This window comes from Heloderma suspectum, chromosome 1 (genome assembly GCF_057233095.1).
Source record: "Heloderma suspectum isolate Gila_16-S chromosome 1, 16-S_ref, whole genome shotgun sequence".
NCBI lineage: Eukaryota > Metazoa > Chordata > Lepidosauria > Squamata > Helodermatidae > Heloderma > Heloderma suspectum.
In genome coordinates, this window is record NC_139458.1 from 95,004,619 (window position 1) to 95,021,000 (window position 16,382).

The window sequence follows — 16,382 nt, forward strand, 5'->3', positions numbered from 1 at the left end:
TGTTGTAATTGTTTGCAATTTGTTAATGTTTTTATTGTATTGCTGTATTTCATTTTGTATTTTCTGTTTTATTACTGTATTTGGCCATGCCCTTTGTATGCCATCTGGTATGTGTAAAGATGAAGGCCAATCTAAAAACATTTAAAAATAATAAATAAACCTGAACATCTGAATAAAAGCTTGGGAGGTGCTGAGTGAACGGTTAATGCTGATGCTTAACAATATGGAAGGCAACTGATTATATAGACAAGCTCAGTTTTACAAGACTGTAGGGAGATTGTGCAAAAAAATAAATTAATTTGGTTTTGTTTGTTTGTATGCAGCTTTATTTGTCCACCACTCATCATTTTTAAACTGAATTCAGTTCAGACAAGACAGTGGTACTGTTAGTGGGCTGATTTGTCTGCCCTGTTGAACGGTATTCAACCTGTTCTGCAGTGGGTTGCACTTCCCGTGCAGAATCAGGTTTGCAGTCTGGGGCTACTCTTGCATCCAGCATTGTCGCTGGAGGCACAGGTGGGCTTGGTGGCTTGGGGTGTCTGTAGCCAGGATAGAGATAGCCTGGCTACAGTTAACCATGCTTTTGGCAACCTCTCGTCTAGGCTACTGTAATGCATTATACATAGAGCTGCCTTTGAAAATGGTCCAGAAATTTCATTTAATCCAAAATCGGACTGCAAAGTTGTTAACTGGGACTGGACATCTGAACACTCTGTGCCAGTGCCGAGTCATCTCCACTTGCTTCCAGTCCATTTCTGGACCAATTCAAAGTGCTGATGTTAACCTTTGAAGTCCTAAATAGCTTGGGGCCAGGTTGAAGTCCTAAATAGCTTGCTTCCCCACATATATTCCCTTGAAATCATCATTGGCAGCCCTTCTCCAGGTGCCACCACCAAGTGAAATCTAGCCAGTGAGTACAAGAAAGGGGACCTTCTCTGTGGTAGCCCCCTCATTGTGGAATGCCCTTCTCTAAGAAGCTTGGCTATTTTGTCTTCCTTTTGGTGCCAAGCAAAGTCTTTTATTCTCCCAAGCTTTTTAGGAGCCCTTTAGGGGCTTTTTAATGGATTCTGGGATGTTCACTTTTAAAAAAATGTAAAGACCTGTCTGTGTTTAATTTTGTTGGTCAATCTTTGTTACATATTTTAAACTGAAGTTGCATCTTTATTTTTTTGTATTGTATTTTAACAACTTTTTATTACACCACCCAGAACTTCGGTTATGGGGTGGTATAGAAATATCACAAAGAAATTAAACAATAAAAATAATAATAATGGCTTCTCTTTTATCCCCACTAGTTGCTATCAGCTGCATGCCTATTCCAATTGGATGGCCTCCAGCGACATTGTGAAATATTATGTGCTCAGACCATCAGCACTGAAAGCTGTGTTAACATCTATAAATACGCCAAGGTAAAGGCCACATCTTCAATCCATGCTCCTAAGTGTTTCAGGTATTGAGAACAGAAGAGCCCTGCTGGATCAGGGCAAGGATATTGTAGAGTTGATTAAAAATTGCAGAAAAGGCCAGGGCAACTAAAATGACCAAGAGGCTGGAGCAACTCCCCTATGAGGAAAAGGACTGTTTAGCTTAGAAAAAAGACAGGTAAGGAGAGACATGACAGAGATGTACAGAATTATGCATGATGTGGAGAAAGTGGATAGGGAGATATTTTTCTCCTTCTGTCATAATACTAGAACCCACGGTCACCCCATGAAGTTGATTGGTGGAAGATTCATGACAGATGAAAGGAAAGACTTCTTCAAACAGCACATAGTTAAACTATGGGATTTGCCGCCACAAGATGTAGTGATGGTCACCAATTTGGATGGGTTTAAAAGGGGATTGGTGAGGATAAGACTATCAATGGCTACTAGTCCTGATGGCTACCTCCAGTATCAGAGACTGTATGCCTATGTACACCAGTTGCTGGGGAACACAGCCAGGAAGGTGCAATAACACTCATGTCCTGCTTATGGGTTCCTGGTTGACAGCTGTTTGGCCACTGTGTGAACAGAATGCTGGCATAGATGGACCCATGGTCTGATCCAGCATGGCTGTTCTTATGGATTCTTCTGGTTCAACATCCTGTTTCCAACAGTGGCCAGCCAAATACTGCTTAGAAAGACCCATGCTGGATCAGACCAAGGGTCCATCTAGTCCAGCATTCTGTTCACACAGTGGTCAACCAGCTGTCAGCCAGGAACTCACAAGCAGGACACGAGTGCAAGAGCACCCTCCTGCCCATGTACGTAGCTTATTGCCTCTGGTACTGGAGTTAGCACAGAGCCATCAGGACTAGTAGCCATTGATAGCATTCTCCTCCAGGTATTTAACCCCCTTTTAAAGCCACCCAAATTTGTGGCCTTCACTACATCCTGAGGTAGCGAATGCCATAGTTTGACTATGCACTGTGTGAAGAAGTACTTCCTTTTATCTGTCATGAATCTTCCACCAAACAGTTTCATGGGATGACCCTGGGTTCTATTATTATTAGAGGGGGAGAAAAATGTCTCCCTATCTACATTCTCCACACTATGCATAATTTTGTACACCTCTATTATGTGTACACTTCTATCATGTTAAGTCCATAACTTAAAGTCCATAAGTAGGACATGAGGGCCATAGCAATCCCCTGCTACTTGTCCACAACATCTGGTATTCACCTCTAAAAATAGAAGCTCCATTAAAGATGGAGGCTCCCTAGCTGGTGGCCACTAATACACCTTTCACCAACTAATTTGTCTAATCCCCTTCTGTAACTCATCTAAAATAGGTGCCATCACCATACTACCACAAGATGTAGTGATGGCCACCCATTTGGATGGTGTTAAAAGGGAATTAGTCAAATTCATGGAGATTAAGGCTATCAATGGCTACTAGTCCTGATGGCTATATGCTAGCTCCATTGTCAGAGGCAGTATGGAGGGGAACATGGGTGGGAGGGTGCGGTGGCACTCGTGTTCTACTTGTGGGTTTTACACAGCTGCTGGATGGCCACTGTGTGAACATAATGCTGGACTCAATGGACCCTTGGTTTGATCCAGCATGGCTCTTCTTATGTACTTTATAAGACTGAATTTTAGATGTTAATGATATGTGTTTTGTGATGAAGTACTTCCTTTATTCTTTCTTGAACCTATTGTCAAGTAATGTCATTGGAATTCTATTGTTACAAGAGAGAAAGAAAATATTTTCTCTGTCCACTTCCTGCACACCATTCATATATTTTATAAACTATACTGTTTGCTGCAATGTGGAACTGTATTCATTTCTTTAGATCACTTCAGACATAGCTTTTCATTGACCAGCATCCTGAAATTCATATTAATATAATTTGATAATGGTTTGATGCATTTTTTTCACAGCTGTTTTGGCAGTGGCGGGGAAACATACTGTGTCTGTCTCCACCACATATCTAACTTGGCAGTGGTGTAAACATGCATCTAACTCATCATTTGAAGCTATATTCATACACCATTTATGGTCAAAATGTAAAATTAGAAGCAGCCTTCATACAGGGTAGGACACAAGCTGCAAACAACATTTGATGAACTAACCCTTTGGCTTAAACATTAGGCAACAATCTATGGTCACTTTAACCATAAAGAGTTAGTAACAGTTCACATATTGCTGACTATGGCAGTCCCATACATGTGATAGGATACAGACCCAGTAGCCCATCTTCAACTTGTATGTACATAAAAGCGTATGCCCGCTAGAGATGCTGTGAAGATTTGAATGATACTTGAATGGTGCCAAGCAGTGCAAGCAAGGTCCTATTCACCTCAAATCATGCGAGTTCTGCCATCACCACCTCCTCCCCCTGTCCCAAGGCCCAGTAACTTACCTTGGGGTTCAGGGAGGTAGACAGTGGTATCCATGAAGCATTTTCCCCAGCAGAAATTTTGGGACTGGTAGCCCCAGTCCCATCCTCAGTGAGAACAGATGTTCTGCCAAGGTTCTGGGAGCACCCTTCTCCAGCCCTAAAAAGTAAGCTCTTGGTCTGTGGACCAGGAAAGTGGGGGGCAGCATTGACCTTGGTGGGTGCTTGCAAGAGTGTTTTGGGTCAAAAAAGCAGTGGCACACCCATGCATACCTAATCCACCATACTCATGATGCACCCAGTTCTTGCAGTCGTTCTTCCATCCTCTTCTTGAAGCTGAAGATTAGAGAGAAGTGGGTGTACTGCGTGTTCAACATGGATATGCTTGTATCACATACTACGTCACATGCACAGTGGCAAGTAGCAGCTCATGGCTTGGGGATTGCCAGATTTATCAACCTGTGAAGCAACCTTCAGTGGATCACTCATTGAAGATGTAAATAGCAAGCTGGGGTTCTTAGTCCCTGCTTAGCTACAGGCTCTTGGAATAGCTGTAGGCAGGACATGTATTCTCAGTCCTGGACCTCAAACACAACAGATATGGGGTGTAAACTTGTTTCTGGACTGTACCACTTCAGATTGCAGGTGGGCATGCATATGATTGGATGCCCCTCTGTACAGAACAATTCTGTGTACATGGAAAACTGGGATGCCAGAGAGAAGGTTTCTAGCCTAGCCTTCCCCTTGACAGACCAATCTTCTATGTGTAGTGTGTGCGTATTGGGGCATTCTGTCACCGGAGCTTCCATCTGCAGACTGAAATGGTACAGTCAAGACAAAAGTTTATCACTGTGTCTGCTGCTTCTGAGAATTAGGTCTCACATTTTCTGCAAACAGGGAAATAATAAGCATTATTGTTGTAAGCTTGGTAGCACAATATGATTTCCAGGTTTCCGGCTTTGCTGCAGCAGCAAATATTGTATTAAGTTAGAGCAAATGGACTGATAGGCCAATGCAGCCTTGCCCAACCGGGAGCCCTCTGGATGTTTTGGACTACAGTTCCCATCAGGCCCAGCCAGCATGACCAATGGTCAAGATGATGGGATTTGTAGTACAAACTGTCTGGAGGGCATCGGGTTGGGGAATGCTGGGCCCCCGCATCTCCATGAACCAAAGACTACTGCCCTTTTCTGGCAGGGTTTCTGTGCCATGAACAGCCACATGACATGTAGAAATGCATTACATAAAGCTTTCTATTATCATTGCATCTCCCTCCTAGGGAAACTGTCCCCTACAGAACTTCTGCCTCGCATGCCATTATGAAAGGCACTGGGCTGCTGTCCGGAAGCAAGGTAGCAACTCCTTCACAAACTAGCATGCTAGCATTTCATCCAGCTGGGGCAAATGACGAAGACGGAAGTCTAAGACTGCCACAATTACTCAAATATTTATTGATCCTTCGCTGGAACCGCCATTTCTGTGAATTCAGAAACAATTCTCCCTCTGGGTACTGTGGAAAGAGGACACCAAAAACAGATTCCCTGATAATACTTTTTAACAACAACATTTCTAGTGATTTGGTGGCAGCCTGTAGATTATGAAAAACCAAGGACTGGGAGTCGCATATCCCAAAACAGAAGCAGTGTATCTTAGTTCCCATGTGTTTCATAAATTCCCTTTTTTCCTAAGGCTCATCTCGCATGCACAGAATTTGTTTGACTGCTAATACTGTGTACCATCTGGTACCACACATTATTGTGTCATGGTTTGCCACATGGATTGCACTGTCCCATAACAAAACAGGTATCATCTTGGCTATTTCATTGACCAGCTGCTCTTTTCCTTGAAGAGTTACTTGACTTTGGCTCAACAAGCAGCAGGGGGACACAAAAGGATTTGAAAGGGAGGACTGGACTTTTTAACCTCTTTAAAACATCCCATTGGAACAGCCCTGGGGGGAGAGAAAGCACTCTTTAAGCAGAGGATTAATATCCTCTTGTTTGCTTGCCAGCATTAAACCTTCCCAGACAGTGAAGCTGTTGGAGAGGGCAGAGAGAGGTGATTATTGACAGCTGCATAAAGCCCCTCCTGCCTGACTGGATCCCCTTGTGTCTTACAGATCCACAGTGCCCCAGAACTGGTCTCTTTTTGCGAAGGCTTCTTCCTCAAGCACATGAGCTCCCTGCTGGAGCAGGAGGCATTTAGACAGCTCATCTATGGCAAGAACAGTAAGGTCCAGGGTCTGGATCCCCTGCAGGACTTGCAATCCACTCTGGCCAGCAGACTTCATTCCATTTACGTCACATCAAGGGTGTGATTGTGAAGAGGAAAGGATGGTCACCCTGCTGGGAAAAGCTGGGAACTACGGTCAAAGCACCTGCTCGTCTAACTGCGCTCGGATGGGACTTTGCCCAACTGTGGCTTCCCCGTCTGACTTCTGGAGCTTGAGCTGAAAACTCCTCCTCCACCACCATCCACATCCAAATACCCCAAGAACAAAAGATCTCTCTGCGGGGCGTTCGGAGGCCACAGCTATTTTACCTGAAAACTGGTGGGAGGGATGTTGCTGATGGGAGGGATGTTGCTGCACCAGCAGAGGGACACCATCGCACAGCACAATAATGAAGTGGCTGCTTTAAAAGCCAGCCCAAAGATGATATGCCCTTTTTGCAAGCCCAGCATGCAAAGGTTTCTAGGACACTGAAGAACTCAGGAGGGCTATCTAGGCCTACACCTAAAAATTTCCCAAAAAGTCAATTAAAAAAAACAGCACTTCTGTACACAGACCATAATTGGCATTTAACTATTAACTGTAGGACATGCTGATGAAAGACTGCGAGTATAGAAATCTGCTAGATTTTGGCTATTCAGGTTGATCTAGTTTTATATTATATGAACAACTTGACAAACTACTTTGTTAGGTGTAGTTAATAACACCGGATTGCCACACTGAAAACCTGGCTTTTGTCTTCCTAAGCCGTTTGCCCATTAAGCCACACAAGCTCAGTAATGTTGTTAGAAAGACTAATGCTGCAATCTTGTACTCACTGACCTGCAAGTATGTTGAGTAGAAAGGCATAGGATTGCGCTGTAAGGCTAGTTTCAAAAATACGTCACATAATGTACTTCATAACCGAGACTCTAGGTGAATTTGCATCCATTTTTAGTTGTGATAAGCACTGGCCAACAGTTTCTGGCTTGGATCCAGGTTCTTTTCTGCCCTGGGTAACTATTCCTTAATACTTATTATACAATCACCGTAATATTATGCTGTCCAAGTATAATATAATTTGCCAAAACGGATGGCAAAGACCATCACACTGTGGTACCTGCAACATTCGCTACAGCAAGGACAGTATTTTCCCAAATGTTGTGCAAATACTGTTGTGTATAGAGGGCTGGTGTTGTAGTTAAGCAATAATTCCCTGAAGTTCCTGACACTGTGCTTACATCTTGACCATTGTGCAGCTGGGAACTCTTGGCACTGAACCGCATGGCCCAGAGAGTCATGAATACCCCAGCCCATCTCTAGAGAGCCTCTGATTTATGCCTGCAGCTTCCAATCATTTGCCAGATTAGAAGCTGCAAGGATAAATCAGAGACACATTCGAGCAGGAGATGCAGGGTGCTTCCAGATGAGGCTTTTATTGTGCAATTGCCTTGCCTCGCTCATGGAATTCGGGGCTGGGTGAGTCCGAACAACGTTGTCAGGTTTGGATTACCGTCCTGTGGGTAGGAGGGTTTTTGTAACCTCCTTGTGTTTTCCCACTAATTATTCTGTCTTTTGCCTTATCCCCCCAAAATCCATTACAGAAGAAAAGATAAAATAGCTGGCTTTTGATTGATAGCATTAGGAGCCCTTCGTCTGAAAGCACCTTCAGTCTATCTGAACTGCATTTCTTTGGAATGGGATCTACATTCTCTGCCACATTCTTGTACAATTATCTGCATATTAAGAGCTTGTGTGAGTAAACTGGATTTCATCCACAGTACAATCGGTATTAAAACTTGATTGTGGCATTGTGAATTCTCTTAAATGGGAACAAAACTGTTTTCTAACGCCCAACATTTTGCCAAGGGCTGCTCCATCTCTGCACTCACTACTGGAAGAGAATTTAGGATCAAATATTTAAAAACAGATACATCATGCCATCTATGCAAATAGTTCAAAGTCTGCCATTTGGGGGGAGATTTACAAGTGAAAGATGCTTTGTCTATGAAGGGTGTATTATTAGTTGAATAGCAGAGGAAAAGAGTAGTGAGACAAGGAAAGGAGCTGAGGGAAAGATGCATGTTACAAGTGTATTTGTAGGGTTTCTGGGAAGATACTGGAAGTGTAATAGAAATGAAGTATAAGTTTTCAAAGCAAAACCAAGAGGGGCTTTTCCACAATGATATCTAGCTGGGTTCTCCCCACCCCACCTGTAAACTATTTGCAGTGTGCTGAAGTTTTAACAGGCCATTAGAGGAAAGCATTCAGTGCAGGAGCAACCATTTTTGGAAATCATTAATTGGTTATTATATTGGATCCAAGCATAATAAAGGTGGGAGCCGTTCAGCAATGAGGCAAGCCACAATTACGGCAGAGAAGAGGAGGTAGGACTAACTCAGAGGAAGGCACATTTTCTCAGATATTCAGCCTCCTTTCCTGCATCTGGACTCATTTGCAAATCCACTGGAAAGCTGGCAGAGCTTCATCTCTTTGCATCACACACCAAGGTCACATGGTACTGAAATGTCATAATGCCAAGCTGAAAGAGTTCAGCCCTGCAAAAATCTAGGAGGAGCAGCATAAGCTTCATGTAAGTGTTTGTAAGTGGGTCAAGAACAGGGAATAATCAAAACATAAAAACAGCTTTACAGTGCAAATTACAAACACATAATGAGAGCCCCTGTGCTTGCACAGTAGTTGTACATGTTAATTGTCAAGGTGGTTGGAAGGTGTATAGCTCACTTTCCAAATTTGGATTTGAAATACACACTTTGTATCCTCCAAATCACAGAAAGGGTTTAAGATTTATCGCTAGCCTGTTTGGAAATACTCCAGGAGGTTGTAATTCTAGAAAATAATTTTCAAATAGCTGTTCCAGCTATCTGTACAAAAAAAATATAGATTCTGTTGCATTGCTGTAATATTGTCTGCTACATTAACTGTACATTAATGTTGTCACTTATGTAAATGTACCATATTTTATTAACAACATAACTTTGTCAAACTTTACACATGTTATGAGTTTGGTTATTTTAGCAAGGCTTGAGGCGACCTTATGGTAATCAAGACAATGTGCTGGGTACAGCATTCATGGGGGTACTTAGGCAAAGGGCTTTTCTTGCATGACTGGGTGAATGTTGCTGTTTAACAGCTGAATGTGTTCCTTTGAAACTGCTGAGTTTGTTATTAATGCTGTACTAGCCTGTAGTAATGTCTTTCTATGAAAAGGCAGCATAGCTGTAAGCAAGGAATGGAGCTTTGGGATTTAAACAAGTGGCTTATGTTCCCAATTGCTGTTATCAGTCGTGTACACAATGTGCTCTGCACACCACCCCAGTGGAAAGCACCCGTTTTCAGGTGCAGAAAGCTCAAACCAGCACATGGGTCAGAAGAACCTTCCTCATTGCCGCTAAGAAGAGCCGGTTGTGGGGGCGGGGGGGGGGGGGAGGCTGCGATTCTTCTCAGAAGTTTTGCGTGCTTAAGTTTGCATCTGTGGTGACCAACTCCTACATCCATTCAACTCCCATGAAACAGGCGTGTGGCGAACAACACATATTGCAAGGGAGATAATCATTCTCTGTTCCTTCAAGCACCTTTAGAAGTCTGGAGTCCCATAAGTTCTATTTCTTCCTTCACAATATTGAAGAGATGGGGAAATTGCTCCCGGTGAATGCTGCTGTCCTGCTTCACAGCCCTTAAAAAGGATAGAAGCTCCATCCTTTTTAGGATATGGTTCCCTAGTAGGAAGCCACACACACACCCAGCAGTAGCTGGGTGGATGTCTACACAGAGACCCGCCCCAAGGGGAAAGTGGTTGCTGCTAGGGGAGTCAGGTGCACATGGGAGAAAAAAACTACGTAATTTGAATTTTTCTGGGTTTTGCCATAGCACATCTTTCTGCTGAGACAACAAGCTCTTATTTACTTTCTAAAATCAGCTCCTCTCTTTGATGGCATGAAGCATTGTAGCGAAGACACCAAGCAAAGCTCAGGCTGTAGATGCTACTCTCGCTGGCATGCACATTTGGATTGTGGCCATTACCCATCCTGCCCCACCTCCCTGCTGCTGTTAGTTGTCGAGGAGAGCAACAACAAGGCATCCTATGTCATTTGCTGCGTTGTCTATCATCACCCCAAACTGGCCAAGCTGAAGGCATGCCATGTCCCCCTGGGGTCTTGGCTGTAACTATATGCTGCAGCTACTAAATGAGCTTCCACTGCCACGCACATCCCCTAGGAAACCTCCTCCACCAGACACCTCCATTTCCCTTAGACGCCTGATGCTTCCTGATATGTACTACAGCTATCAGGGCTATCAGTGTTGGAGGAGAACCTGCTTGAGGCCCTATTAATGGGACAGATGGACGTAAAGGACAGATTTGGGCTCACTGCATAAACGTTAACTGAAACTGCCTAACCCAGGCAGATATGCCTTTTTGTGAATAAGAGAAGATCTGATAATGACAGGAAATGAAGAAAAGCCTTAGTAGAATCAGTACAAAGGCACAGAAGGCCAGACCCAATAGGCAAAAGTTAACATCAGAGTTGCCAATTTGTGATGCTAAAATACCCTTTTAGTGGATCTCCAGCTATTTTTAGTATCACCAAGTAGCAACCCTTACTTCTGTCCTCCTAGGGCCTCTGCTGTGATAGCTTCCAGAGAGCTGGCCATGCTAGGCTGCTTCAGAAGAAACAAAGCTCTTGGGTCACCTTAAAGGCTAACAGGTTTATTATGGCATATGCTTTTGTGGACGAGAGTCCATCCAATGCTACTGCTACAGTACAACTTTTTTTCATTTCCCGTGGATCAGGGCAGGGGCTGAAGTATATTGAGTTTGGGGCAGGTCAGTGGGCAGACCATGACGGATCGAGCAACGGAGGCTGGCGGGTCAGGATGTGAGGCCAGTAGAAAAGAAACATTTTAATGCCCAACCCTGTCAAAATACCCTATTCTGAACCAGAGGCAAACATACTGAATGGGCAGCTAAAACACTTCACAGCCCCAAGAAAAATCCTGTCCTCACTTCTTTCAGCATCATTCTGCATGCTTAGCACTGCAATATAATTTCTGTAGCTTTCCCCTCTGTTTTCAGCACTATTACCAGGCTGGGTTCTTTAGCTGCAGAAAAACAGGTTCACCCTTCAGCTCAAGGGCACTAGCTCTGTAACATGTCCTTCCCAATAAGTGCCTGTCCCACAAGTCAGATAGTTGCCGCCGCCGCCAGCTGTCAAAGCCATCCAAGGATCTCTGACGCAGAAGAATGATCATGCTGACAACTAGGTCACATCACCTCCCGCCTCCCGCTGAGAACTGTGCCAGCCCTACACAGCTTTGCCATTTGACTCCCAATTAGTCAGAACACTCGATCATCCCCAGCAAGGCTTCATGGGAGTTGCCCTGGTCTAATAGCTCAGCCAGTTGCCCTCTGAGATCCCTCAGCCGCGGGTGGTGCTCTGAGCCACAGGGATGACTCTTAACAGGCAACATCAAAATGCTGCCAGCCAAACCTTTCACATGAATTGTTCTGAGCAGGGAAGTAGGGAGAAGGACTCAACTCTGGCCATTGAAAGGGTTTTTCCCCAGCTTGAATGGTGGCCTGTTAGGACATCATCGTTCCCTCTGCTGGTTGATATTTGTAAAGCAACTGGAGGAAGCATCTACAATTCTGGAGGTTATGCAGATGAAAAACCGAGTCGGGATCCTTCATAAATGAACGCTTAAAACATCATGTGTGAAAATGGTGGAAGTATCTATTTTTCTGTCAGTTTGGGAGGTACAGGCTGCATTGTGTAGAGTCAATGTTTCAAATGGACAAGAGACAGTGCTACTTCTGAGTAAGTATGCTTAGAGTTAAAGCACTAATGTGAAACATAGAGGTGTTTCTCTGTGGAAAGGGTTAGTATCAGAGCTTGCCTCCTCAGGTTCTTCTTTGCACCCCAAAAATATAATAAAAAATTGGGTGTGCCACCAATTTTCTACTTCTGCTTTGCTAGTTGTCCTCTGTTAGAAAGAATGGCTGCTCTTACATTTTTACTTTTTAAAAACAAATGCAGCCGAAGAGGAGTTTCTTGTAACCAACGATGAGGGAAAAAACAGATCGGGACGTTCAGGTGTTTTTAACTGTGTTCCAGTGCAAAATCATTCTTGATACTTAGCATCACACATTACGTTATGGCTCAAGGATTTCCAGATGAATGTGAAGTTAGTAGAATCTGATGTCTAAAAATATAGAAAGAAACTCAACAGGGACAACAACAATAAACTAAACACTGGTGTAGTGTAGATAGGGATGCAGCCCGAGCACTTTTTCATTAGCAGGGACTCTGATGGCATCTGCCACCCCCCTCAGAATTCCCTGTTCCCTCTGAGCTTAGCTGAGACCCTCACTGTAGCTGTGGGGGGATGAATTTTCCAAGCAACAATATATTGTTCCATGTTGGAATGCAAAGTATTTGGGATGACTTGCTCTGGAATGGGCAATTAAGACCTATTAACTTTACCAAAGGCATGCTCCTGGTGGAGATGAAAACTCTTAGACCTGGCTTGTTGATATGGATCAACACAGCTGCCTGAAATTTTTGGACTGCCCTTGGAGACTGTCACAATGAGCTCCAGCATTTCCAAATTTACCACTACACTGCGTGTGTGTGTGTGTGTGTGTGTGTGTGTGTATGTGTGTGTTGTTCAATCCAGCTGGGCATGTGGACATTTCTGTTGGAGGGGGAGGGGGGAGACATAATGAAGGAGCTTAGGAAAGGCTAATGGGTAATGTTGAGAGTGTGCAAGGGGGCTGTTTAAATGAGAAGGGATCTGTCCATGAGGGCAGAGTTGAGAGGGTGAAGCTTCCATGGAGTAACATATTTTGAAAACCTAAAATGTTTGTGTTTGAGTGAGTGAGTGAGTGAGTGAGTGAGTGGGTGAAAAAGATTTTAACACCCCTGCATTTTTTCTCAGACGTCCAATTGAAATACCACTGCCTTACTCTCAACTGCACTGTTTTTGGATCCCAGTTGAAGGCTGTATGTCTTACAAGGTTGTACAGTCTTAGAAGGGGGCGTGGCTGTGTGGGGGCATGGCTGTGACTGTCACCAAGGGACCCCGAACTTCTGAATTTGCCACTACACTATTGAAACTAAATACATCTAAGTTCAAGTATAAAGGTTAGGACAATTTAAATACTGAAAAAGGGAAAGAGATGCCAAGTGAAGCAATGCCAATATGGTCACTTTAACATTACACTGCGCCATAAGGTAGCTAAACAAACCTAATGTCTCCAAAATTTATGACACCAAGAGATTATATCGATCATAATTTTTTAAGTATGAAAATATAAAAGTATAAAATCTAAGAAAGCAAAAGACAGCCAAGATCCATTTAAGAAATGATACACCCTTAGCTATTCATTTCACCATCAGGCGTTTCCTAAGCCTGAATGGCTATAGGGAATCATTGCTCATGGACATGCTGCAGCCCAGAATTAAGGCATACCAAAAAGAGGAAGCAGTGGAAGCCAGCAGCAGCCGCTAACATAATCAGCAATTATTTAAAAGTCTTTTAAATGAGTATCATCTTTCTTCACCTGCACTTCATTTTAGCCAGTAAATATTCTCCCATACCAGCTTTTTCCAGAGCTACAAGATTTTAATTACCTTACCATTCACCAAAGTTCCTTTTGTCCCTATATAAAGTTAACAGCCAGGTTTTCAATTAGAGTCTACCAGCCCCAAACAGTGATATGCACAAGGAGACGCCTCCAATTGCTTTGCTTTAATGGGAAGTCAGTTGCACAGTCCATAAAGCAAGAACATCTGCATATATTAGTCCCAGTGGTCAGTACCGGCCAAAGGATGCATTTGGAAGCAATTTAACACTCCTGCTACCTCTGGCTCCAGTTGCATTAAAGGCAGCCTGTACCACTTGCTCACAATCCAAGCACCTTTCCCCCAACCTCCTTTCGCTGCCTCACAAGATCTATCAGACACACATGAACATATGAACCTCCTTATAGACTGAGTTAGACCATTGGTCCATCTGGCCCAGTCTATTTTCTGTGACTGGCCACTGCTCCCCAGGGTCTCTGAAAGAAATCTATCCCTGCGCTTAGAAACTGTTTTAACTACTAGTAATTTAACATGCATTCAAAGTGTCATCACCACTCCCTCTAATAGCAAACTCAGGTGGTGGGTGCCAAAAGGACTGAAGCCAAAGCAAGACCACTGAGAAAAGAGAGGAAGGTATGCTATGGCTATTGCATCCTGAGGTTTGCAGAAGTACGAAGAATCCTAAAGACAAATAAAGGAGGGGGGAATAATCATGCTCAGCATGTTCAACACCCATTGAATATTGCCTTGGGGGGGGGGTGGAGCAAAGTATCATGGAAGAAGGCACGGCTGGCTAGCTGGAAGCAGGGACAGGAGCACCTATTGACTGAGGCTACACTGGAACATTTAGCAATGTTCCCTCTAACAGGGGCCAACGGGCCACTAAAAATAAGGCAGTGTTGTTGTTTTTACATATTTGCAGGATTCTCTAGGTATGTGGGCATATATAAGTTTGCGAATGCAAAAAGAAAAGAAAAGAAAAAGAAACACCTGTGAGCTTTCAGGACGTTTGTGTCAGCTGAACTTTGAAAGAAAGAGGGGAAAAGGGGTCGAGCAAAGCAATCCTATGGTCTCTGGGAGGGCATTCCAGGACCCATAGGATTTCAGGGAAGTCCCCCAGCCCCTCCCTGTGATGCCAAAGACACAGCTACAACCAGTGGAGGCTGGTCACTCTGATGTCAGCAGGGCTGTGCTCTGGGTTTCAGTCAGAACTGTGAAGGAACTATCCGAGGTGCTGAACTCATTCAGCACCTTGGGTAGCTCCTTTAGCATTCTGACTACAACCCAGAGCAGATTCATAGCCCCGCTGAAATCGGATCCACCAGCCTCCACTGGCTACCACCTCAGGAGAGGAAAACCCGGGAGGGCATTCCCCCACACCCCTCATAACAGTGACCTTGGAAGAAGGTCGGGAGAAAAGAGGGTGGGGACCTGGATGGGGAGAGGGAAGGAGAGACTTGGATCCGCAAGCATCACCACTGCCCAACTTGCCCACTGGAAGGTAAGTCAGCGAGATGGGCTCAGATGCTCATCTAAATGAATATTTTAAAATCGGAGGATCAGGAGCCCGTGGGCATCTCCACACCAGCCTAAAATCCTGCATTTAAAACAGGGCTGTCTGCTTCCATGTTAAATGCAGGATCATGACTCCCTTTTTCACCCGCTTCCTTTCCCCCCACCGCCTTCACCCTCCTTCTCCCATATCTGAGTCTTCCATTCTCAGCCAGTGTGGTGTAGTGGCTAGAGTGCTGGACTGGGAGTTGGGATATCCGGGTTCTAGTCCCCACTCGGCCATGGAAGCTCACTGGGTGACTTTGGGCCAGTCACAGACTCTCAGCCCACCCCACCCCACAGGGTTGTTGTTGTGAGGATAAAATGGAGAGGAGGAGGAGGAGGATGTACACCGCCTTGAGCTCCTTGGAGGAAAAAAGGCGGGATATAAATGTAATAAATAAATAAATAAATAATTCTCTTTCATTGATCTCGCTCCTCTTCTTGCCACTTTTACTCTTTTCATGGAGGAAACTGAAGCGGAGCACAATGGGGTATTTGATGGCTCATTATCTGCGGTCTATTTAAAAACGGAACAAGGGGCATTTAGTGCAGGAGACGCCTTGAATGATCATGGCGCCATGTAAAGACTCTGCAAACTTCCTGTGAAGGAGCAATCTCAGTTGCAAGATAAAAGCTCCGTGTGCAGTACCCAGTATCCTGCGGGGCAGGGGGAATGGATAGGAGCAGGAGTGCTGTAAGGTTTAATGCCCCGTTCCTCCATATTCAGCAAGGATGTTTCAGAGGATGGAAGGGAAAAGTAACGTTCTCCTTTCCCCACTTTCCAGAACTGCATGCCTTCCCCATTATATAGTTATAAAAGGCTCAGGTTTGAGGTTAGCAGCCCTCCTGGGCAATATAACACAGCAGAGAAAGCCCTACAGGGCTCGTGGGGGTGGGGGTGAGAGGAAGAAAAGAGGATCTTTATCCCTTTCCCACTCCTGAAACTCCCACCCACTCACCGCAGACCTGAACAGCATTACAAGGCTCCTTAGGAGCAGGGGAAACACTGGGTAGTATCTTGCTATGCCCAGTGCTGGCACTAATGACACGGCACTAGAGAAAACCGATGTTTACGCAACATATCCAGCACTTGCACTTGCAACGGGAAGGAGCAGTGATTGGTTGCCCAACTTAGGTTGCCAAATCACCGCTTTTTCCCACTGCCCTAGCAAGTGCTAGCTACACCGCACAA

The 16,382-nt window shown here is 44.4% G+C and overlaps 1 protein-coding gene across 1 annotated transcript in view; it reads left to right on the forward strand.

Moving 5' to 3' along the window:
• ABTB2 (ankyrin repeat and BTB domain containing 2) overlaps positions 1–9,043 on the forward strand; it is a 210,763-nt gene extending 201,720 nt beyond the window's left edge. Inside the window, exons 16-17 of the mRNA XM_084851573.1 lie at positions 1,296–1,409; positions 5,943–9,043. Of these exons, the coding sequence (XP_084707699.1) occupies positions 1,296–1,409; positions 5,943–6,140 (312 nt within the window). The 3' untranslated portion in view covers positions 6,141–9,043. The remainder of the gene's footprint in view (positions 1–1,295; positions 1,410–5,942) is intronic.
• The last annotated feature ends 7,339 nt before the right edge of the window (positions 9,044–16,382 follow it).